General features: G+C 44.8%; 1 protein-coding gene across 4 annotated transcripts in view; it reads right to left on the reverse strand.

Annotated features, from left to right (window-relative positions):
• LOC121551712 (drebrin) overlaps positions 1 to 26,827 on the reverse strand; it is a 121,311-nt gene that overhangs the window by 13,794 nt on the left and 80,690 nt on the right. For 3 of the 4 annotated variants that reach the window (XM_041864431.2, XM_041864434.2, XM_041864435.2), the window contains exons 2-5: positions 11,814 to 11,869; positions 7,586 to 7,698; positions 4,050 to 4,139; positions 1,622 to 1,771 (exon numbers count right to left, since the gene is read on the reverse strand). In XM_041864431.2, the coding sequence (XP_041720365.1) occupies positions 1,622 to 1,771; positions 4,050 to 4,139; positions 7,586 to 7,698; positions 11,814 to 11,869 (409 nt within the window). The remainder of the gene's footprint in view (positions 1 to 1,621; positions 1,772 to 4,049; positions 4,140 to 7,585; positions 7,699 to 11,813; positions 11,870 to 26,827) is intronic. The other variant, XM_041864433.2, reaches the window with a different exon arrangement.

The following is a 26,827-nucleotide window of genomic DNA, read 5'->3' on the forward strand; positions in this document are numbered from 1 at the left end:
TTCAGGACATACAGTTAATTTCTTTGCCACATTTTTTGCAGTTTTACTTAAGTGCCACTTTAGTGTTTTGGAATATTTTTATTCTGTACATGCTTCCTTCTTTTCACTCTGTCATCTAGGTTAGTATTGTGGAGTAACTACAATGTTGTTGATCCATCCTCAGTTTTCTCCAATCACAGCCATTAAACTCTGTAACTGTTTTAAAGTCACCATTGGCCTCATGGTGAAATCTCTGAGCCGTTTCCTTCCTCCCCGGCAACTGAATTAGGAAGGACACCTGTATCTTTGTAGTGACTGGGTGTATTGATACACCATCCAAAGTGTAATTAATAACTTCACCATGATAAAAATAGATATTCAACGTCTGTTTTTTTTTTTTACCCATCTACCAACAGGTGCCCTTCTTTGCAAAGCATTGGAAAACCTCCCTGGTCTTTGTGGTTGAATCTGTGTTTGAAATTCACTGTTTGACTGATGGACCTTACAGATAATTGTATGTGTGGGGTACAGAGATGAGGTAGTCATTAAAAAATAATGTTAAACACTATAATTGCACACAGAGTGAGTACATGCAACTTGTTAAGCACATTTCTACTCCTGAACGTATTTAGGGGTTGAATACTTATTGACTCAAGACATGTCAGCTTTTTACTTTTAATTAATTTGTAAAAATGTCTAAAAACATAATTCCACTTTGACATTATGGGGTGTTGTGTGTAGGCCAGTGACACAAAATCTAAATGTAATCAATTTTAAATTGTATGAAAAATGTATGCACTCACTAACTGTAAGTCGCTCTGGATAAGAGCATCTGCTAAAATTACAGAAAAAAAATAAAAATGATTTCTGGCTGTAACAACAAAACATGGAAAAAGTTAATACTTTCTGAAGGCACTGTAGATGCTATCCACAAGGTAGCCTGTTCAAAAGTGCCAGTGTGACACTAAGCGTGTTGAATACTAGAACAGCCTTTCGCATTGTAAAAAACACATGATATAGTGCATTTCGTTAGTGTCATCTCAACCTTCAAGCTCTTGTTATTTGCTTCAACATGTGGTCATGTTTTGCCAACAATACGCTCTAGATTATTTATTAGAATGTAATGTCCCTTTAGCATAGCGCTAGCCTAACGTCCTAGTTCAGTTCTGTCCAGATAAACAGAGAGAATGAGGAAGGAGCCTGCTATCTGTCCAGCTGAGTGACTCATTCCTTATTAACCCTATAACACACAGTAAGGCCTATTGTCTCAGTTCCTAAACATTAACAATGCCTCGCTCTCAGAGGCCCGCTCCAACGCTTTCTCTGCCTCCATCTCTTTCTTCATCATCTCTTTCCCTCTCTTTCTCTCCCCCTCTCGCTCTTTCTGTCTACCTCTCCCTCTGTCGTCTCCCTCCCTCAATTTCTCCCTCTCTCTCCCCCACTCTCTCCTCTCCTCTAAAATAGTAACATGGCTGTGGCCTTGTGTCACACATCACACTAATAGAGAGCTCTTTCACAGACAACTTATTTTGACCTCAGTCGTAACACCCGCTCCCCTCTCCTGCCAGACTCTGTCACTCTGTCCCTTAAACCCTTCTCTCCACCCCCCTCCCTCTCTCCCTCTCCTCCCCCTCTCTCGTACCACTCCATGCTCTCCGTTCTCCTCCTCTCTGGTTCTCAGCCGGCTGAGGACGGGGCTGGCCACCAAAGCCGTCCCATTGGTCAGTCTCTGTCCGATGGCGGATGGTTCGATGTCGTCCATAGTGCTGGCATTGACGATGACGTTGACTCCCTGCGGGCAGAAAAGCAAAAAACGCCCCTTCAATGGAAGTATACCCTTCCCCTTTAAATTGATTGTGTGAGATGGTATCCCACGGTAAAAGGAGCAAGATCCCAGGGGTTCTATTAGTGTCAGACTACAGGGCACAGGCCTCCTCAGACAACCTTTGATTGGGGCAATGTGTGCGCGTGCGCACACACACACACACACACATCACTCTTCAGCTATAGAGCAACAGAACACATGGCTGGAAGGATAAAAGTGGTTATGTCATGGAGAGAGGGAGGGAGGGAGAAATAGAGGGTGGGAGGCCAGAGATGGCCTAAGAGGATGCAAGAGAGGAGGTCAAGAGGGGTGAGGGAGAAATGTGTATGTGCTCCATGCCAGACTATGAATTGAAGCTAAAATACATAAAACAGTGTTTAATATCATGCACATATACACCGAGTGCGCAAAACATTGGGAACACCATCCCAACATTGAGTTGCACCACCTTTTGCCCTCTGTACAGCGTCAATTCGTCAGGGCATGGAGTACAAGATGTCGAAAGTGTTCCACAGGGATGCTAGCCCATGTTGACTCCAATGCTTCCCTCAGTTGTGTCAAGTCAGCTGGATGTCCTTTGGGTGGTGGATCATTCTTGATACACACGGTAAACTGTTGAGCGTGAAAAACTCAGCAGCGTTGCAGTTCTTGACACACTCAAACTGGTGCGCCTGGCACCTACTACCATACCCTGTTCAAAGGCACTTAAATATTTTGTCTTGCCCATTCACCCTCTGAACAGCACATATACACAATCCATGTCTCAATTGTCAAAAAAAATTTTTTTTTACCTGTCTACTCCCCTTCATCTACACTGATGGATTTAACAGGTGAGGCAATTTAAGCCTTGAGACAATTGAGACATGAATTGTGTATGTGTAACATTCAGAGGGTGAATGGGCAAGACAAAATATTTAAGTGCCTTTGAACAGGGTATGGTAGTAGGTACCAGGCGCACCGGTTGTTCTGTGACAGAGACCAGTAGCCAGAGGTGATGTCTGGGCCTAGGCCTGCCACAAGGATAGGGACAGATAGCCCATTAGGCTGTCTCAGATTGCCTGAGCTCCTATTCCTCTAAGGGATCATAGCTTTCACCTGGTCAGTGTCTGTCATGGAAAGAGCAGGTGTTCCTAATGTTTTGTACACTCAGTGTACAATGACACAAAACTGGTTTGCATTTTCGTGTTCCCAGAAAACAGAGGAATATAGAAGACACATAGATCAAAATGGCTGTTCTGTGTGTGGGAGAAAGAGTGATGCTGTGGGAATCCTGTTGTGTGTGTGTAAGGATGATCTCTGAGACAGGATAAACCATACACTGGTTCATCTTCAAACACACAGCAAACAGAGGGACTGTGGCGTGTGCCTACCTACATGTCTGCCTGTGTTTGTGTGTATGTAAATGTGTGTATGTGCGTGTCTGCCTGCCTGTCTGCATGTGTGTCCTGCCTGCCTGTGCGTGTACCTGACAAGTGTTTGTGTCTCCCAGCTAACTAAAGCCTTTTCAACCAGCTAATCCCACATTAAATCGAAGGCCAGAGCCTTCAGTGTGAGCAAGCAGATGGCCACAGAAAAGAGCTGTTAAGGCGAAGATGACTGACACTTCACATCAATTGACTGAGGCTTGCTAGCCAGGATTCATCCAGCTCCATGGCCTTCACAGTCAGGAGAAAGACTCTGCTCTTTATCTCCATCTCTCCCACACATATTCAGGAGATACCATGGATAAAAGGCAGAGAGAAGTGTCATTTATCTGTCTACTACCGCCAAGCACCTTGTTCACAATAACCTTAGAGAGTGCTGTGTTAGTCATACATACATATACACACACATAACCTCTACTGATCCTGTGGGCGGACCAGTGGAATCACTCCTATACCCAGAGAGCACCGAGCTGAATCTCAATAGGAAGCTAAAATGGCCCTAGGCCTCTGCGCTGGCTGGGCTGGTAGATGCCAATACAGTCTCTCTCTCCATATTTTAGATCTAAGTCATTAAATGAGCACCACTGAAGGACCCTGGAGGAGAATCTAGGCCCATATTCATAATGAGTAGGAAATCAGTTTGCTTTTTTAGATTATGGACAGGGGGTCCTGATCCCAGATCAGCACTCCTACTCTGAGACAGAGGAGCAGATGGCATTCATCAGACATCCAATATGTTTTAATTTAGTAATCCAGGTAAGTTTTATTAAACAGTTTCAACAATGTGTCAGAGAGAGTCTTAGTGTAGCAGTTGGGTTTACCTCAGTGAGACTGACCTGGAAAAACTCTGCAATGTTGGCCACATGGCTGGCACACTGACACTTCCTGGCATCAGGCACATCCTCACCAACCTGGGAGAGGAGAAGGGGAGAGGACAGAGAGGGAGAGGGGAAGGGGAGAGGACAGAGAGGGAGAGGACAGAGAGGGAGAGGGGAAGGGGAGAGGACAGAGAGGGAGAGGGGAAGGAAATGGGGGAAGGGGTGGAAGAGGGAAGACAGGAAAGGCAGGTTAGAGTTTCTGTATATTACCCCTTTCAAGGATATAATCACCATAATCAATCAATCAATCAATCAAAGTAGTGACATTGAAAGTATTGTTTTGTGTGTTTAAGGATTCAAGATAGAATTGTATTCAACTTTAAATTGGTGTCTTTGTGTTCAGTTTTACAGTAGTAAATGAATGAAGCATTGTTCCTCAAAAGGAAAATTCCTGGTAGGACGACATTATCATGGCCTTTTGAAAACAACAGTAGATATACACAATGGCCACTGATTACATAAAAAGAATAGTGGAATAGTTATCAATCATAAAAACACATGGCTACTGATTTGGTACTGCTGCTACAGAATCATAAAAGAATACAATAATTGGTCAAATAATAGCAATTTCAGGGCCATTCACCTAGTTAATGAAATATCTCTGGAGAACTGCTCTGAATACTTTACTATTAAATCACGTCTTAGAACTTATTACATTTACATTTTAGTCATTTAGCAGACGCTCTTATCCAGAGCGACTTACAGTTAGTGAATACATCTTCTTCTTTTTTTATACTGGCCCCCCGTGGGAATCGAACCCACAACCCTGGCGTTGCAAACGCCATGCTCTATCAACTGAGCTACATCCCTGCCGGCCATTCGCTCCCCTACCCTGGACGACGCTGGGCCAATTGTGCGCCGCCCATGAGTCTCCCGGTCGCGGCCGGCTGCGACAGAGCCTGGATTCGAACCAGGATCTCTAGTGGCACAGTTAGCACTGCGATGCAGTGCCTTAGACCACTGCGCCACTCAGGAGCACAACTTATAATAAAGACCACAAGAAAATGGCACATATTTTCAGTTTCCTGTTTGAGAGGGGAGTTTATGGGCAAATGCAGTGCCTGAGAATTACAAGGAACCCAAAATGGAGGGTTGCAATAATGAACACGATAACCCATATCTCACTATAGGGCCAGTCGAACATCTCTCCTTCTTTCTCCATCCCTCCCTTCATCTCTATTCTCTATTGTGACAAATACATTATACAATTTGCTGTATACTTATCCCATGCAATTTAGTCCAGTCTTCATGTATGGGTGCTTCATACTGTATGTGGTATGAGTTAGCTACCATATCAAACCCTTTACATTGTGACTTGAGGAAAGCAATAGCTACTGCAAATTTAAATCATGATTGTCATTCTGCTGTGTGCTACAGTATATGGGTCAGTGCAGAGCAGAGTGGTGAGTGGTTCTGTGACAGAGACCAGTAGCCAGAGGGGATGTCTGGGCCTAGGCCTGCCACAAGGATAGGGACAGATAGCCCATTAGGCTGTCTCAGACTGCCTGAGCTCCTATTCCTCTCAGCTTCACACTGACAGGAAGGAGGGCTTGGGCAATCAGAGAGAAAGCCTGTGTGACACTACACATACAGTGTATACTCATAAAGGCAAACAGAGATGCACATATACTGTACACACACACATTTATAGACATATACTGACCAAAAATATAATGCAACTCTGTTTATCATATATCCTGATGACTAGTCACCTTACCCCTATATATATCTACCTCCATCACTCCAGTATCCCTGTACATTGGAAATATAGTACTGGAACTGACTGACCCTGTATATAGTATACAGTGGGGGAAAAAAGTATTTAGTCAGCCACCAATTGTGCAAGTTCTCCCACTTAAAAAGATGAGAGAGAGCTGTAATTTTCATCATAGGTACACGTCAACTATGACAGACAAAATGAGAAAGAAAATTCCAGAAAATCACATTGTAGGATTTTTTATGAATTTATTTGCAAATTATGGTGGAAAATAAGTATTTGGTCACCTACAAACAAGCAAGATTTCTGGCTCTCACAGACCTGTAACTTCTTCTTTAAGAGGCTCCTCTGTCCTCCACTCGTTACCTGTATTAATGGCACCTGTTTGAACTTGTTATCAGTATAAAAGACACCTGTCCACAACCTCAAACAGTCACACTCCAAACTCCACTATGGCCAAGACCAAAGAGCTGTCAAAGGACACCAGAAACAAAATTGTAGACCTGCACCAGGCTGGGAAGACTGAATCTGCAATAGGTAAGCAGCTTGGTTTGAAGAAATCAACTGTGGGAGCAATTATTAGGAAATGGAAGACATACAAGACCACTGATAATCTCCCTCGATCTGGGGCTCCACGCAAGATCTCACCCCGTGGGGTCAAAATGATCACAAGAGCGGTGAGCAAAAATCCCAGAACCACACGGGGGGACCTAGTGAATGACCTGCAGAGAGCTGGGACCAAAGTAACAAAGCCTACCATCAGTAACACACTACGCCGCCAGGGACTCAAATCCTGCAGTGCCAGACGTGTCCCCCTGCTTAAGCCAGTACATGTCCAAGCCCGTCTGAAGTTTGCTAGAGTGCATTTGGATGATCCAGAAGAGGATTGGGAGAATGTCATATGAAACCAAAATATAACTTTTTGGTAAAAACTCAACTCGTCGTGTTTGGAGGACAAAGAATGCTGAGTTGCATCCAAAGAACACCATACCTACTGTGAAGCATGGGGGTGGAAACATCATGCTTTGGGGCTGTTTTTCTGCAAAGGGACCAGGATGACTGATCCGTGTAAAGGAAAGAATGAATGGGGCCATGTATCGTGAGATTTTGAGTGAAAACCTCCTTCCATCAGCAAGGGCATTGAAGATGAACGTGGCTGGGTCTTTCAGCATGACAATGATCCCAAACACACCGCCCGGGCAACGAAGGAGTGGCTTCGTAAGAAGCATTTCAAGGTCCTGGAGTGGCCTAGCCAGTCTCCAGATCTCAACCCCATAGAAAATCTTTGGAGGGAGTTGAAAGTCCGTGTTGCCCAGCGACAGCCCCAAAACATCACTGCTCTAGAGGAGATCTGCATGGAGGAATGGGCCAAAATACCAGCAACAGTGTGTGAAAACCTTGTGAAGACTTACAGAAAACATTTGACCTGTGTCATTGCCAACAAAGGGTATATAACAAAGTATTGAGAAACTTTTTCGACCAAATACTTATTTTCCACCATAATTTGCAAATACATTCATAAAAAATCCTACAATGTGATTTTCTGGATTTTTTTTCTTCTCATTTTGTCTGTCATAGTTGACGTGTACCTATGATGAAAATTACAGGCCTCTCTCATCTTTTTAAGTGGGAGAACTTGCACAATTGGTGGCTGACTAAATACTTTTTTCCCCCACTGTACTTACTTCCCCATTTACTTTCTCATGTTCTTCTTATTTTTATTCATTGTGAAACACACACACACACACACACACACTCTCACCCAGTTGATGAGGACGTAGCGCGGCAGTGCGGCCGTTGGCTCCTTCAGGCTGCAGAAGCCGTACATGACCCTGCCATTGTCGAAGGTCACTGTGATCTCTGGTAGACCTCCAGCTAGAGGAGGAGGGGAGGAGGAGGAGGTAGAAAAGGGAGGAAGAGGAGAAAAAACGGATGATGGAGATGTGCAGTATTTCCACAAAAACACACCGATACCACTCTCCAGGCTGACCTGAGTGTTACCCCCTGACTCAGTCTCTGCTCCAGGCAGAGGCAGGTCTCTGCCCTATAAGATCCTCACTGTTACCATCCAATGGAATCATTCAATAGCTTGATAGTGACAGTTCTGGCTGGTTGGTGGGCAGATGCATGTTCTCCATGACTTACACTGAGGAGAGCTGCAGTCCGCTAGTATGGCAGGCTTAAGTCCACAGAGAATAGGCAACCTCCAGTCAACTGTAGTAATGCGCTGTTGAAATATTAAAATCTAATCTATGGTAAAGTTATTGAGATGGCGAGGCAGCTGACTGTGTGAAGTGAGGTGGGGGAGTGGAGACACACACCTGCGTCTTTCACAGGGTCATGATGAGACAAATACCACACTCAAACCTGACTACTCTTATGCAAGTAAACAGAGCTGCCACCAACAGCATCACACACTCACAAACATACTCAAACCCCATCTGTCGAATCAGAGTGAGGCCTCACTGGTCCAGCCCGCCCACTCCACCTACTGTACACCAATAGGATGACTGATGGTCTGCCTCTCCACAAACATTGCACTAAATCATACTCTGTGTGTGTGCGCGCATTGTTCCAAGCCTCCACCAGGGAAAATAGTAGATCTCAGAAGACAAGGCCAACCTATCAGCATCTCTCCCAGACATAATTAACAGAGCAGTGAGAGCAAAGCAGCAGGTACTGTTCTGTGTATCTGAGATATGGATCACTTTCATTAACAGGCATAATAACTAACTAACTAATGAAATAGTTATCATCTTAACATGGACAACAATGGCTGGCTCACTTTCAATGGAGGCCTCAAAGCTAATAAGTATGCCACTGCGACATTTCCCATCCAGACAAAGAGTCACTATAAGTCAATGGCAGGCTCTTTCCCCATCTCAATACATGTTATCAAGGCAAGAGGCAGAGAGAGTAGTGTAGCCCTTTATACTCGTACCTGTATACGGGTTGAAAATTGTAGATTTGGGCACTGATAAGCGCCTAAATTGGAACGCAGTTGTAGTAACATGCTATACATGACGTCAGAGCTCTGGCTCTGTACTTCACAGTGCTGTATGGGTTTTGACTGACAAATGTTCTGGATTTGAGCACCGCACGTGACAAGAAGTTGCCCCATCCCTCCCCCTAATTGGGCAATTTTTGCCATATTTGTGTTGTCCGAGTGAGGGAAATGCTGTAAATTAAGAGGACTATGTATTTTGAAAGATGAGACATTGAGGATTATAATAAATACCGCTTTGATGTCATAGCAAGCAATTTGCCACAGAACACGTACCTAAATGCACTCATGAGTCCTTTCTATAAGTACCAAAATTACAATTGCCTTGTGAAAGCCTAACACTTAGTTAGTCATTTTGGCAATTGAACAAGCGGGTGGTAGTGATGAGCAGTTCGCAAACAATTCGTTCTTTTTGAACGACTCTTTTTACTAAGTCAAGTGTCATAATTTGTTTTTCTGAGTGACTCGTTCATTTTAGTTGTTCATTTGACCTGCTGTGACTCGTTCATTTTAGTCGTTCGTTTGACCGCAATCAGACCTACAGCAGGATTAATATGCGCTCCTCCGGCTCTATGGGTATCTGCTAGCATGCTAGGAGATACCCATAGACTTTCAGTCATTGCGCTAACGCTAGTTAGCATTGACTCGCAAAACTACCTATAACTTCCTTCATACTGGACACATACATAAAAATGGTATCGATGAGTTCATCTGACTCTGGGGAAGTACAGTGAGGGAAAAAAGTATTTGATCCCCTGCTGATTTTGTATGTTTGCCCACTGACAAAGACATGATCAGTCTATAATTTTAATGGTAGGTTTATTTGAACAGTGAGAGACAGAACAACAAAAAAATCCAGAAAAACACATGTCAAAAATGTTATAAATTGATTTGCATTTTAATGAGGGAAATAAGTATTTGACCCCCTCTCAATCAGAAAGATTTCTGGCTCCCAGGTGTCTTTTATACAGGTAACGAGCTGAGATTAGGAGCACACTCTTAAAGGGAGTGCTCCTAATCACAGTTTGTTACCTGTATAAAAGACACATGTCCACAGAAGCAATCAATTAATCAGATTCCAAACTCTCCACCATGGCCAAGACCAAAGAGCTCTCCAAGGATGTCAGGGACAAGATTGTAGACCTACACAAGGCTGGAATGGGCTACAAGACCATCGCCAAGCAGCTTGGTGAGAAGGTGACAACAGTTGGTGCGATTATTCGCAAATGGAAGAAACACAAAATAACTGTCAATCTCCCTCGGCCTGGGGCTCCATGCAAGATCTCACCTCGTGGAGTTGCAATGATCATGAGAACGGTGAGGAATCAGCCCAGAACTACACAGGAGGATCTTGTCAATGATCTCAAGGCAGCTGGGACCATAGTCACCAAGAAAACAATTGGTAACACACTACACCGTGAAGGACTGAAATCCTGCAGCACCCGCAAGGTCCCCCTGCTCAAGAAAGCACATATACATGCCCGTCTGATGTTTGCCAATGAACATCTGAATGATTCAGAGGAGAACTGGGTGAAAGTGTTGTGGTCAGATGAGACCAAAATCGAGCTCTTTGGCATCAACTCAACTCGCCGTGTTTGGAGGAGGAGGAATGCTGCCTATGACCCCAAGAACACCATCCCCACCGTCAAACATGGAGGTGGAAACATTATGCTTTGGGGGTGTTTTTCTGCTAAGGGGACAGGACAACTTCACCGAATCAAAGGGACGATGGACGGGGCCATGTATCGTCAAATCTTGGGTGAGAACCTCCTTCCCTCAGCCAGGGCATTGAAAATGGGTCGTGGATGGGTATTCCAGCATGACAATGACCCAAAACACACGGCCAAGGCAACAAAGGAGTGGCTCAAGAAGAAGCACATTAAGGTCCTGGAGTGGCCTAGCCAGTCTCCAGACCTTAATCCCATAGAAAATCTGTGGAGGGAGCTGAAGGTTCGAGTTGCCAAACGTCAGCCTCGAAACCTTAATGACTTGGAGAAGATCTGCAAAGAGGAGTGGGACAAAATCCCTCCTGAGATGTGTGCAAACCTGGTGGCCAACTACAAGAAACGTCTGACCTCTGTGATTGCCAACAAGGGTTTTGCAGAGGGGTCAAATACTTATTTCCCTCATTAAAATGCAAATCAATTTATATCATTTTTGACATGCATTTTTCTGGATTTTTTTTCTTGTTATTCTGTCTCTCATTGTTCAAATAAACCTACCATTAAAATTATAGACTGATCATATCTTTGTCAGTGGGCAAACGTACAAAATTAGCAGGGGATCACATACTTTGCCAAAATCCCGAAGTGTCCCTTTAAAAACCTGCTGTATGTAAAATAAAGATAAATAAATGTGACTCTGGATGACAACATAATAATGTTTGTAACATTAGGGCTGTTTTCCTAAAGAACTTAAATCTGCTTTGTGTTTTGTTCCTTGCCACGATACTAATGAGTATCGCCACACTAGTATCACCCCGGCCATACTAACTATATAGGCCAATTCCCACACTAGTATCACCCCGGCCATACTAACTATATAGGCCAATTCCCACACTAGTATCACCCCGGCCATACTAACTATATAGGCCAATTCCCACACTAGTATCACCCCGGCCATACTAACTATATAGGCCAATTCCCACACTAGTATCACCCCGGCCATACTAACTATATAGGCCAATACCCACACTAGTATCACCCCGGCCATACTAACTATATAGGCCAATTCCCACACTAGTATCACCCCGGCCATACTAACTATATAGGCCAATTCCCACACTAGTATCACCCCGGCCATACTAACTATATAGGCCAATTCCCACACTAGTATCACCCCGGCCATACTAACTATATAGGCCAATTCCCTTGAGTGTAAAGGCTTAATCAAAGAAACAACAAAGAAACATCACATTTAAGAGTGTAGATGGATGGATGGATGGATGGATGGATGGATGGACAAATATGTGGTAGATTCAGCTTACCTCCTGATGATGCCAGTGTCAAATCATTGCTGTTGTCCTCATATGTGTACAAGGCCCTGCAGGAGGGAAACAGACTGTCAGACATATAGACACCAGAACAACACAGGCTCAAAACATCCTAGCCATACTCTTTGACCAGCGCTTGCACCAGTATGCTTATATTTCTCATTCATACTGTCGTAACTCGAAAGAAAGGAGGTACAGAGAGAGGTGAACAAAGAGATAAAAATGGCAAGATGCCAGTACAAGGATAAGGTGCAACAGACACTGTCACAGGGAGACTCTCGGTCTGCCTGGAATAGCATTAAGAATATGGCAAACGCCACCTTTAAAAGGGAGGCAACCTCTCGATTCCTGCACGGACGAGACGGTTCTACTCTCTACAGCCAATAAACTAAACAAGTTCTTCACCCACTTTGAAGCAAGGGGCGGCCCCGCTCTCCCAGCCTGTCTGGAGGAGGACGTCATGGCAACCAAGAGTGCGTTTGTCATCAATGAGGAAGTCGTACAACAAGTGTTCAAAAGCACTGGAGCATGAAAGAGCCTGGGGACTGATAACATAAGTGGTTGTGTCCTGAAACACTGGAGCCAGTTCCCAGGCTGCCACCTGATCAAATGGTCAGTCTCCTCGAAGGGGATGAGACAGAGCAAGGACCGGCTCTGAATGATTTGACTAAATCTAAAACTCTAAAATGAAACGCATCAAAAACAAAGGACATGGGGATTGTCTTTTGAAGGAACATAACCATGCACACACCATCACTGATAAAAGGTGAGGCCATCGAAATAGTGGAGAAGTACAAATACCTTGGTCTAGTTATTCACAACAAGCTGTCCTGAGATCAGTGTACTGACGCTATTTTTAAGAAAGGCAAACAGAGACTATTTCCTACTGAACTTTCTTAATGTTGACCTAACCATCATGGTTCTTTAAAAAAAAAAAAAAACATTCATTGAGAGCATTCTGTCCTACTGCTTGACCTGCTGGTTTGAGAATATCAAGGTTGCACAGAAAAATAGGTTGGGCAAGATAATCAGGACTTGCGGAAAAATCATGGGGCAGGAACAACAAGAACTGTCATCTCTCTACCTGGGCAGAGCCCTCCAGAAGGCAAATAAAATAGCGGTTGACTCTTTCCACCCACTCCACCCCAAATTCCAGTTCCTTTCCTCTGGCCACAGGTACAGACTACCTAAGGTAAAAATATATATATTATTTCAAATGCAATTCTGCAACTTAACAAAATGTTGGACTAATTGCACTTTAGCACTTGCAATGTAGCCCATTTTGACATTTCTATTATGAAATTGCACTTACCCAACCTACTTGCTTGTAAACATCCTTTGATATATTTGTTGTGTTTTTTAATTTTAATTTTTAATTGCCTCTCTGAGGACATTAAAGTTTTCTGAATCTGAAACTACATGAGCCAGGGGAAGAACAGGGCAAGGGCACGAGGCGGAACGCTCTCCACTCTAGGCCAAAACTCTTCACACCTGGTCACAGGTGCTGTTAGCTCCAAGGAGTGGAGAGGAGAAAGAATGGCATCACCATTTTACTATGTTGTGTAGGAGGTTAAAGCCTGGAGTGATTAACTAGATTTAGAAAAATAATTCTGTTTCAATTCACACTGCTGCTTTTATGGCAGTAGATAGATATACATGCCAGCTAAACTGACGGTATTATTGTTCCCATTCCCTGAGAGGAGATCGAGCCATGCAGTGAGACTAATACCCAAAACTCTTCAAATACTGACTGTGTCTTCACTGTCTAATACTTTGATTTGTGGGTAATCTCTCTACTACAGGAACGTTGAGGGAGACAACAACAACAACCTCTCCCTCAACGTGGGCAAGACAAAGGAGCTTATCGTGGACTACAGGAAATGGAGGGTTGAACACGCCCCCATTCACATCGACATGGCTGTAGTGGAGAGGGTCGAGAGCATCAAGTTCCTCAGTGTCCACATCACTAAGGATCTATCATCATCCAAACACACCAACACAGTCGTGAAGAGGGCACGACAATGCCTCTTCCTACTCAGGAGGCTGAAAAGATTTCGCTTGGGCCCAGATCCTCAAAAAGTTATACAGCTGCATCATTGAGAGCATCTTGACAGGCTGCATCACCGCTTAGTATGGCAACTTCTCGGCATCCGATCGTAAGGCGCCACAGAGGGTAGCGTGTACGGCCCAGTACATCACGGGGTCCGAGCTCCCTGCCATCCAGGACCTCTATACCAGGCGGTGTCAGAGGAAGGCCCTAACAATTGTCAAAACTCCAGCCACCCAAGTCAGACTGTTCTCTCCGCTATCGCACGGCAAGCAGTACCGGAACGCCAAGTCTGAGACAAAAAGGCTCCTGAACAGCTTCTACCCCCAAGCCATAAGACTGCTGAAAAGTTAACGAAATGGCCACCCGGACTATTTACATTGACCCCCTTAATAATAATAATAATTATTATTATCATTTTTGCACTGGCTCTATGCACACTCACTGGATTCTACCCACACACTCACACTCCAACACACGCTCACAAAACATACACATGCAAATTGAAGCCACACACACACACACACACACACCTTCACACTATTCACACACACTCCAACATACGCTCACACTCACAAAACATACATGCAAATTGGCGCCACACACACACACACACACCTTCACACTATTCACACACACTCCAACGCTCACATTCACAAAACATACAAATTGACGCCACACACACACACGCTCACAAAACATACACATGCAAATTGACGCCACACACATACACCTTCACACTATTCACACACGCTGCTGCTACTGTTTATTATTTATACACACACACACACACACACACACACACACACACACACACACACATACACATACATACATATCTTGATTGCCTAGTCACTTTTAACCCTACCTACATGTACATATTACCTCAATTACCTCGACTAACCTGTACCCGTGCACTGACTCGGTACCGGTACTCCTTGTACACTACATGACCAAAAGTATATGGACACCTGCTCATTGAACATCTCATTCCAAAATCATGGGCATTAATAAGGAGTTGGTCCCCCCTTTGCTGCTATAACAGCCTCCACTCTTCTTGGAAGGCTTTCCACTAAATGTTGGAACATTGCTGCGGGGACATGCTTCCATTCAGCCACAAGAGCATTAGTGAGGTCGGGCACTGATGTTGGGCGATTAGGCCTGGCTCGCAGTCGGCGTTCCAATTCATCCCAAAGGTGTTTGATGGGGTTGAGGTCAGGGCTTTATGCAGGCCAGTCAAGTTCTTCCACACCAATCGACAAACCATTTCTGTATGGACCTTGCTTTGTGCACGGGGGCATTGTCATGCTGAAACAGGAAAGGGCCTTCCCCAAACTGTTGCCACAATGTTGGAAGCACAGAATAGTCTAGAATGTCATTGTATACTGTAGCATTAAGATTTCCCTTCACTGGAACTAAGGGGCCTAGCCCGAACCATTAAAAACTTTACAGTTGGCATTCTGCAGTCGGGCAGGTAGCATTCTCCTGGCATCCGCCAAACCTAGATTTGTCCATTGTACTGCCAGATGGTGAAACGTGATTCATCACTTCAGAGAACGCGTTTCCACTGCTCCAGAGTCAAATGACAGCGAGCTTTACACCACACCAGCTGACTCTTACATTTTACATTTTAGTCATTTAGCAGACGCTCTTATCCAGAGCGACTTACAGTTAAGTGAGTGCATACATTTTCATACTGCCCCCCCGTGGGAAACGAACCCACAACCCTGGCGTTGCAAGCGCCATGCTCTACCAACTGAGCTACAGGGGACTATCTTGGCATTGACCTTAGACTTGTGTGCGGCTGCTCGGCCATGGAAACCCCTTTCATGAAGCTCCCGACTAACAGTTTTTGTGCCAATGTTGTTTCCAGAGGCAGTTTGGAACGCGGTAGTGAGTGTTGCAACCGAGGACAGATGATTTTTATGCGCTACAGCACTCTGCGGTCCCATTCTGTGAGCTTGTGTGGCCTACCACTTCACGGCTGAGCCGTTGTTGCTCCTAGACATTTCCACTTGACAATAACAGCAGTTACAGTTGACTCTAGCCCTAGCCGTGCAGAAATTTGACGAACTGACTTGTTGGAAATTATATATACACCTGTCAGCAACGGGTGTGGCTGAAATATCAGAATCCACTCATTTGAAGGGGTGTCCACATACTTTTGTATATATAGCGTATATTGCCTCGTTATTGTTATTGTGTTACTATTTCCTACTTTGTTTTGAAATATTTTTCTTACTTTTTAACTCTGCATTGTTGGGAATGAGCTCGTAATTAAGCATTTCACGGTAGGGTCCCCTGTAGCTCAGTTGGTAGAGCATGGCGCTTGCAACGCCAGGGTTGTGGGTTCGTTTCCCACGGGGGGCCAGTATGAAAAATGTACGCACTCACTAACTGTAAGTCACTCTGGATAAGAGCGTATGCTAAATGACTAAAATGTAAATGTAAAATCTACACCACTATTCAGCGCATGTGACCAATAAAATGAGATTTGATTTACTAATTGTGGCTGGCAGCCACCTCACTCCGTCACCCAAGACAGAGAAGGATGGGTGTCACAGAGAGAGAGGCTGTGTGGAGCTCGCTAACACATTCCAAGAGAGAGAGAGAGAGAAAAGAGGAGCAAAGAGAGAAAGAGAAAGGGAACGAGAAGAGAGAAGAGCAGAGAGAGAGAGAGAACAGCCAGAGTCTGAGACAGGACCACTGAGGGCTGCCAGACCTAAATGGTTGGAGACAGGGGGAGGGAGGGATGAAGCAAGTCCTTCTGCTAGAGCCTCATGGAGGAAGGTCAACCAGATTAATCTGGAAATGTAGGATGTCTGTTGCTGCCTCGCTGGCATACAGTAATCCCACTCACCTTAATTTACCCCTTACTAAGTGTGTGTGTGTGATGTGTCATTACTAAAGTGTTGGTATGCAATGGTCCGACTATTATGCAGACCGAAGAGAGACTGTTCCCAGTTATTAATTAAACGTGTTTATAATCTTCTTATTGTCACGCACACAACAAAAACGACCCATTATGTAAATTATACACACATACTACTGATCCAGATAAAGCACTCCTTAATATAACTGTACAATAGTAATCATCAGAATCACTTCAGTGCCATAAATCATCTTATATCATTCTTAATAATAAGTCATTAAGTAAATGAGACAGGAATCTGTATCTCCTGAAAGCCATTACAGTAACGATGCAAGGAGGGATATTGAAGTCACATTCTTGATTATAATAATCATATTGCAGTGTCAGCCATGTCCATGTAAGGACTTGGGCCAGAACACCTTGTAGATTGGAGTCCTGTTCATGGTTCAAGATCAAGACTAGAATGACCTGCATTGGAGATTATGAATTGCTTACGAATAGGGTGCTAAATCCTTGTAAATATAGTTCATGAAAAATCAGTCTCAAGAAGATACATTTATTTATTATAACCTGCACAGTGCACAGACACAATATGCATCTTCCAACATGCACAGAGTACACAAAACATTAAGAAGACGTTTCTAAAATGAAGGTGTATAGTGTTGAGCTAGTGTTCAGCAGTCAGCTTGGTGTTACATTCGACTGAACGCTCAACTCCCCTTGTCCTTTGTATCTTTCTGCTGAATCAGCATTTTACAACCCATTTAAACGTCCTCCCACTGCACTTTTCCCTCTTACATTATTGAAGCCTGTTTTAGGATCACTTATAGCATGCTGAATTCCTGAGGTATGTGCTAAACGTCCATGCAAGATGTCAAAGTCTCTGGTGTCTCACTCACTCACTCTGGTCTATTCATTGTGTACACCTCCATCCATGCACATCAATGAGTTGAAATCCCAAACAACCTCGTCCCCATCCATCCAAGCCAGCCTTTATTAAGCCTTGTTCACAATGCAGGCCTTAATGCTCAAATCAGTTTTGTTTTTCAAATCCGTTTTGGAATACTGACAATCCAAACATCAAGTTACAAGTGACCAAATCGGATGTGTGTGTGTTGAGACAGCAGATATTTGCTGACATGGCTACGCTAGTTGTCATAGTAACAATGGGTGTGCGTGCAGTGGTGTAGGCTGATTGGTGGTGGTGCTCGTGCTATCACTCAGAAGTTAAGTGACAACAAGCTAAGGTGACAACAATGCCTGCCATGGGCAACAGGTAGCCTAGTGGTTAAGAGCGTTGGGCCAGTAACCGGAAGGTCCCCGAGCCGACTAGGTGAAACATCTGTCGATGTGCCCTTGAGTAAGGCACTTAACCCTAATTGCTCCTGTAAATCGCTCTGGATAACAGTGTCTGCTAAATAACACACACACACACACAAAAGGGACATTTCTAGTTGCTTTGAATGTTCAAAATCATGGTGTAAGAACACTTTTAAAGACTCAAAAATCATCCAACTTCCAAAACGAGTCATTTTTGGCTAACCACAGCAGTCAGCTAGCAAGCTGTTTAACTTTATAGCAAATTCACTAATTTGTTTGTGAACAATTAACAAGCTAATTAGCTACCATGTTCTTGTCAAACCGTCAACAGAGTAGTTAGCAAGAAACAAGATATGCCAAAAAATAATACGTCTAAAAACCACGAGATTTGACCGTTCAGACAAGTCGCATGGCCAGGAATCAGATTTGTATCTGACTGTGACTTGAAATATCTGATTCCATGTGCTTTTTGGCTGTTCAGGCTGCAGGAAAAATATCCATTTCCATCCACAGAAGGCAGCTATCGCGGAGCAGGGCTATTCCTGAACAGGCCTCGCTCTGGCTAATTTAGCCCTCCCCATCCTCCTCTCTTCAAGCTAACCCAATGAACCCCAGTACTGCCCAGACCACAAAAGCGCCACCATTAGCTCATCTCCAGTCTGTCTGAGAGCCACCCAGCCCAATGAGCTGAGAGGAGACCGAGAGGCAGGGGGACAACAGAGCGAGTGAGAAAATGTGAGAAACGGGGGAGAGAAAGAGGAAGAGACAGAGACAGAGACTGAAAGAATGAAAGAGAAAGATAGGGTATGAGAGAGAAGGAGACAGATGGAGAGAGAAAGGGTGAGATAATGAAAGAGAAATTGAGGTAGAGAAAGCAAGGTTGGGAGAGAGAATGTGTGAGCTAGAGCGGTTCGCTTGTAGCACTATAAATAATTCCCTTTAAAGCAGACTCCTTTTTATTATTCATAAAAGACTGCCGTGACCTAGAAACAGCTCTGCTAGTTGAGGTAGTTGAGGTAATATGTACATGTGGGTAGAGTTAAAGTGACTATGCATAAATAATTAACAGAGTAGCAGCAGCGTAAAAAGATGGGGTGGGGTTGGGGGGGCAGTGTAAATAGTCTGGGTAGCCATGATTAGCTGTTCAGGAGTCTTATGGCTTGGGGGTAGAAGCTGTTGAGAAGCCTTTTGGATCTAGACTTGGCGCTCCGGTACCGCTTGCCGTGCGGTAGCAGAGAGAACAGTCTATGACTAGGGTGGCTGGAGTCTGACAATTTTGAGGTCCTTCCTCTGACACCGCCTGGTATAGAGGTCCTGGATGGCAGGAAGCTTGGCCCCAGTGATGTACTGGGCCGTACACACTACCCTCTGTAGTGCCTTGCGGTCAGAGGCCGAGCAGTTGCCATACCAGGCGGTGATGCAACCAGTCAGGATGCTCTCGATGGTGCAGCTGTATAACTTTTTGAGGATCTGAGGACCCATGCCATGGAGAGAGAGACAGGTGGGGGAGGTGTACAGAGGAGGGAGGGGGGATGGGGGGACTTAGTACTTGGTGGCAAAACCCTTGTTGGCAATCAGAGGTCAGACATTTCTTGTAGTTGGCCACCAGGTTTGCACACATCTCAGGAGGGATTTTGTCCCACTCCTCTTTGCAGATCTTCTCCAAGTCATTAAGGTTTCGAGCCTGACGTTTGGCAACTTGAACCTTCAGCTCCCTCCACAGATTTTCTATGGGATTAAGGTCTGGAGACTGGCTAGGCCACTCCAGGATCTTAATGTGCTTCTTCTTGAGCCACTCCTTTGTTGCCTTGACCGTGTGTTTTGGGTCATTGTCATGCTGGAATACCCATCCACGACCCATTTTCAATGCCCTGGCTGAGGGAAGGAGGTTCTCACCCAAGATTTGATGGTACATGGCCCCGTCGATCGTCCCTTTGATGCGGTGAAGTTGTCCTGTCCCCTTAGCCGAAAAACACCCCCAAAGCATAATGTTTCCACCTCCATGTTTGACGGTGGGGATGGCGTTCTTGGGGTCATAGGCAGCATTCCTCCTCCTCCAAACACGGCGAGTTGAGTTGATGCCAAAGAGCTCGATTTTGGTCTCATCTGACCACAACACTTTCACCCAGTTCTCCTCTGAATCATTCATATGTTCATTGGCAAACTTCAGACGGCCTTGTATATGTGCTTTCTTGAACAGGGGGACCTTGCGGGCGCTGCAGGATTTCAGTCCTTCACGGCGTAGTGTGTTACTAATTGTTTTCTTGGTGACTATGGTCCCAGCTGCCTTGAGATCATTGACAAGATCCTCCTGTGTAGTTCTGGGCTGATTCCTCACCGTTCTCATGATCATTGCAACTCCACGAGGTGAGATCTTGCATGGAGCCCCAGGCCGAGGGAGATTGACAGTTCTTTTGTGTTTCTTCCATTTGTGAATAATCGCACCAACTGTTGTCACCTTCTCACCAAGCTGCTTGGCGATGGTCTTGTAGCCCATTGCAGCCTTGTGTAGGTCTACAATTTGACACTGACATCCTTGGAGAGCTCTTTGGTCTTGGCCATGATGGAGAGTTTGGAATCTGATTGATTGTTTGCTTCTGTGGACAGGTGTCTTTTATACTGGTAACAAACTGAGATTAGGAGCACTCCCTTTAAGAGTGTGCTCCTAATCTCAGCTCGTTACCTGTATAAAAGACACCTGGGAGCCAGAAATCTTTCTGATTGAGAGGGGGTCAAATACTTATTTCCCTCATTAAAATGCAAATCAATTTATAACATTTTTGACATGTGTTTTTCTGGATTTTTGTTGTTGTTGTTCTGTCTCTCACTGTTCAAATAAACCTACCATTAAAATTATAGACTGATCATGTCTTTGTCAGTGTGCAAACGTACAAAATCAGCAGGGGATCAAATACTTTTTTCCCTCACTGTAAGTATGTGAGTGGATGCATGGGAGTAAGATAATGCAGGGGAAGAAGGGGAAAGGGTGTGAGAGCAAAGGTGCTGGAGGCCTTAAAGTGACTATGCATAAATAATTAACAGAGTAGCAGCAGCGTAAAAAGATGGGGTGGGGTTGGGGGGGCAGTGTAAATAGTCTGGGTAGCCATGATTAGCTGTTCAGGAGTCTTATGGCTTGGGGGTAGAAGCTGTTGAGAAGCCTTTTGGACCTAGACTTGGCGCTCCGGTACCGCTTGCCGTGCGGTAGCAGAGAGAACAGTCTATGACTAGGGTGGCTGGAGTATGACAATTTTTAGGGCCTTCCTCTGACACCGCCTGGTATTGAGGTCCTGGATGGTAGGAAGCTTGGCCCCAGTGATGTACTGGGCCGTACGCACTACACCCTGTAGTGCCTTGCGGTCGGAGGCCGAGCAGTTGCCATACCAGGCAGTGATGCAACCAGTCAGGATGCTCTCGATGGTGCAGCTGTAGAACTATTTGAGGATCTGAGGACCCATGCCAAATCTTTTCAGTCTCCCAAGGGGGAATAGGCTTTGTCGTGCCCTCTTCACAACTGTCGTGGTGTGTTTGGACCATGATAGTTTGTTGGTAATGTGGACACCAAGGAACTTGAAACTCTCAACCTGCTCCACTACAGCCCCAGGGAGTACAGGAGGGGACTGAGCATGCACCCCTGAGGGGCCCCCGTGTTGAGGATCAGCGTGGCAGATGTGTTGTTACCTACCCTTACCACCTGGGGGCGGCCCATCAGGAAGTCCAGGATCCAGTTGCAGAGGGAGGTGTTTAGTCACAGGGTTCTTAGCTTAGTGATGAGCTTTGAGGGCACTATGGTGTTGAACGCTGAGCTGTAGTCAATGAATAGCATTCTCATGTAGGTGTTCCTTTTGTCCAGATGGGAAAGGGCAGTGTGGAGTGCAATAGATATTGCATCATCTGTGGATCTGTTGGGGCGGTATGCAAATTGGAGTGGGTCTAGAGTTTCTGGGATAATGGTGTTGATGTGAGCCATGACCAGCCTTTCAAAGCACATCATGGCTACAGACGTGAGTGCTACGGGTCTGTAGTCATTTAGGCAGGTTACCATAGTGTTCTTGGGCACGGGGACTATGGTGGTCTGCTTGAAACATGTTGGTATTACAGACTCAGTCAGGGACAGGTTGAAAATGTCAGTGAAGACACTTGCCAGTTGGTCAGCGCACGTTCAGAGTTCATGTCCTGGTAATCTGTTTGGTACTGCGGCCTTGTGAATGTTGATCTGTTTAAAGGTGTTACTCACATCAGCTACGGAGAGCGTGATCACACAGTCGTCCGGAACAGCTGATGCTCTCATGCATGCTTCAGTGTTGCTTGCCTCGAAGCGAGCATAGAAGTCATTTAGCTCGTCTGGTAGGCTTGTGTCACTGGGCAGCTCGCAGCTGTGCTCCCCTTTGTAGTCTGTAATAGTTTGCAGTCCCTGCCACATCCGACGAGCGTCGGAGCCGGTGTAGTACGATTCAATCTTAGTCCTGTATTGACGCTTTGCCTGTTTGATGGTTCGTCGGAGGGCATAGCGCGATTTCTTATAAGAGTCCATCTCCTTGAAAGCGGCAGCTCTACCCTTTAGCTCAGTGCAGATGTTGCCTGTAATCCATGGCTTTTGGTTGGGGTATGTACATATGGTCACTGTGGGGACGACGTCATCTATGTACTTTTTGATGAAGCCAGTGACTGATGTGGTATACTCCTCAATGCCATCGGAAGAATCCCGGAACATATTCCAGTCTGTTCTAGCAAAACAGTCCTGTAGCTTAGCATCTGCGTCATCTGTCCACTTCTTTATTGACCAAGTCACTGGTGCTTCCTGCTTTAGTTATGCTTGTAAGCAGGAATCTGGAGGATAGAATTACGGTCAGATTTGCCAAATGGAGGGCGAGGGAGAGTTTTGTACGCGTCTCTGTGTGTGGAGTAAAGGTGGTCTAGAGTTTTATTTCCTCTGGTTGCATATTTAACATGCTGGTAGAAATTAAGTAAAACGGATTTAAGTTTCCCTGCATTAAAGTCCCCGGCCACTAGGAGCGCAGCCCCTGGATGAGCGTTTTCCTGTTTGCTTATGGCCTTATACAGCTCATTGAGTGCGGTCTTAGTGCCAGCATCGGTTTGTGGTGGTAAAAAGAAAGCAACGAAAAATATAGATGGAAACTCTTGGTAAATAGTGTGGTCTACAGCTTGATGAGATACTCTACCTCAGGCGAGCAAAACCTTGAGACTTACTTAATTTTAGATTTTGTGCACCAGCTGTTGTTTACAAATATACACAGACCGCCACCCCTTGTCTTACCAGAGGCAGCTGTTCTATCTTGCCGATGCAGCGTAAACCCCGCCAGCTGTATGTTATCCATGTCGTCGTTCAGCCACGACTTAAACATAAGATACAGTTTTAATGTCCCGTTGGTAGGATATTCGTGATCGTAGCTCGTCTATTTTGTTATCCAATGATTGTACGTTGGCTAATAGGACTGATGGTAAAGGCAGATTACCCACACCCAAGGGGGTATTGGAGCACACACACACACACAGATGCATGCATGCACGCGCACACACACACGTGCACACACACAGATGCATGCATGCACGCGCACACACACACGCGTGCACACACACACACACACACCATCAGAGCCTCTTAAAAACTAGCATGTACAGTAAAGCCCCACAGCCACACTCATGCTGCCCTATATTCAGGTCATGCACACCAACCATTTCCTTTGTTTCAGCAAAGCAAAGGATTCCACACTTTGACATCATATTTAACCCCTTGCTTGACCAATCTGTCTCTGAGTCCTGTTGGCCAGAACAAACACAAAGATTACCGTCCATGGCTTGGCGAGATACTGGAGTCCAAACAACAGAGACGCTGATTAAAAAATAAATAAAATGAATCACCCCATTCTATAAGTTCAGAGGCGTATCAAAGATTTAGGATAGGCTTCATGAATTAATAGGTAGCATGTTTACCATAAACATAATGAAGCATAAACCTATTCCAGTCCAAATACATTCAGGCTACTCAACATTCCACATTTCGGAAAAACCTAGTAACTCCAGCTAAGCCTACTTTGTTAATTGCATCTTGCAGACATGTTTTGGGAACTAGAATCCTTCATTTTCATGATCTGTCTTGGGTTAATGTTAACATCATTAGCTTTTATGTCTCCTTGCTGACGGCAGAGTAAGACGTTACCAGGCTGTCACTGTACTGTACCAATGATAGGTCAGCAAAGTTTTTTCAAATAAAATTGTATTTGTCACATGTGCCATACAACTGGTGTAGACTTTACCGTGAAATGCTTGCTAAAAAGCCCTTCCCAACGATGCATAATTTGTAAATAATAATACTAATAAAATCGTAACAAGAGGAATAAAATCTAATACACAAGAATGGAGATATATACAGGGAGTAAGTTAGGCCCGGCACATGAATATCAGCTCCCTCTGATCTCAGAACAGAGATTAAGAGCGAAAGGGAGAGACGGGAGTAATTTGGCAAGGTCTGAGTATGTATCTGGTAAGGTAAGTGTAATAAGTTTTACTGTAACAGAGGGGCTGACAGGCAGACGAATAGCATGGGTGGTAGAGAGAGGAGGAGAGGAGAGGGGAAATGACCTGCTACTTTACAGAGAACAAGCCTAGATGCTAACAATTAACCAATCATATTTATTTATAAAGCCCTTTTACATCAGCAGATGTCACAAAGTGCTTATACAGAAACCCAGCCTAAAACCCCAACACCACATAATTATCCCCATATTACATTTGTAGTGACCCTACATGGGCATACAGAGCTTTTAATTAGTGTGTGTACGCCCTGCGTTTGATGTAGAGGAAGAACAAAGATGGGGGTTTAATTGGAACACAGACCGATATGAGACGAACCCCTAACATATTTATTTTCTCCAACAGAGGGCAGGGAATAAAAATGGCTGTATGTCTGTGTGATCTGTGATCTGTTTAACTCCATACTGTCAGTGTTGACAGAGGCCTGCAATACTGTTCCGCTCACTGCCAGATGTGGAGAGTGTGTGTGTGTGCTCGTGTGTGTATGTACAGGTAACTGGCAAAATAAGGGACACACCAACAAATTGTCTTAATAGGGCATTGGGCCACCATGAGCCAGAACAACTTCAATGCACCTTGGCATAGATTCTACAAGTGTCTGGAACTCTATTGGAGGGATGTGACACCATTTTTCCACAAGAAATCCCATCATTTGGTGGTAGAAAATGCTGTCTCAGACACCGCTCCAGAATCTCCCATAAGTGTTCAATTGGGTTGAGAACTGGTGACTGAGATGGCCATGGCATATGGTTTACGTCGTTTTCATGCTAATCTAGCCATTCAGTGATCACTCGTGTCCCGTGGATGGAGGCATTGTCATCCTATGGGCTCATAGCCATGGTAGCCAAAATAATAGCCTGCCCAGCATTTTTATACATGACCCTAAGTATGATGGGATGTTATTTGCTTAATAAACTCAGGAACCACACCTGTGTGGAAGCACCTGCTTTCAGTATACGTTGTATCCCTCATTTACTAAAGTGTTCCCATTATTTTGGCAGTTACCTGTATGTGTGTGTGAGAGAGATTGTGCATGTGTGTCTAGCTAATTAAGCTAACAGTGAAAACCTGACCAGTGCCCTTTGGCCTGAGCAAAGTTAATCCTCCCTGAACAGAGAGACCGAGAGACCGAGAGAGAGACCGAGACCGAGAGAGAGAGAGAGAGAGACCGGAGAGAGAATGGAGAGAGAGTGTGCATATCGTGATGAGGAAATTGAGCTGAGAAACCTGGTGATAACATCCCTCTCTCCGTGTCTCATGGAGCCGACTTCTCTGTTATTGCTCCATAGTGAGGAGTACAGACAGATAGGACCAGTAGTGAAGTCAGGTAGAACCAACCCGGTACTACTGAGACCTAGGGCTCTATTCTCTTCTCACCCTTTGTACTCCTTTTTATACTAATCAATTTCTCTCTTATCTTTCTCCAAATCACCTCTCCCCTGCAGAGCTCCTGACTATCTCCTGCACCCTGCAGAGCTGTGTGTATGTAAGATACATCTAAATGGCATTGAAATTAGTAGCATCTGGCTGTTCTCTGCCCCTAGGGCTTGGGAGCAGTGGCTTCACACATGGGCTGCTGTCAAGGATGACAAAGATCTTTCCCAAAGAGCCAGTAACGGTCAGGGACTATGCTAGTGTTATTCAACTCACTTTTCACTATAAAGCCAAGAAACCACAGTCTTTCTTCTTTATCTGTACTCCATGATTCTTCCAGCCATTTATCCATGTCATCATGACCTACTCTACAACACACATAAACCCACCCAGCCCTTGACGTGATGTTGTTTAACACCCCGCCATTCCAAAGCCAAACCCTGTCGTGATGTAGGAGTTGAAAACAAACCCAGTTTTCCCCTGTCATGGCCCCAAACCATCAAATTACTACATGAATGATTCAAACATCCACTTACTGCTGATCCTACAGACAGGGAGGAGAGGGAGAGGGAGTGAGGAAGAGGGGAGGAGGAAGAAGAAGAGAGAGAAAGAGAGAGGGAGACAAAGAAAGAGAGAGGAGTAAGCGAAGGAGAGAAAGGTAGAGCCCAAGATCCCTGACAGGAAGAGCCCCTCTCTCTATTCTATACAGCAGAGGCCAAAATGGAAATCAAATCACACACACTAATGCAAATATGCTGTGTGAGTCTCTGAACTGTACAATAGTGGCATACTGTCTAACGGCCCAGCTCACACAAAAATTAACAGTATACTTCACATACTGTT

The sequence above is a fragment of the Coregonus clupeaformis genome, chromosome 35 (assembly GCF_020615455.1).
Source record: "Coregonus clupeaformis isolate EN_2021a chromosome 35, ASM2061545v1, whole genome shotgun sequence".
Lineage (NCBI taxonomy): Eukaryota > Metazoa > Chordata > Actinopteri > Salmoniformes > Salmonidae > Coregonus > Coregonus clupeaformis.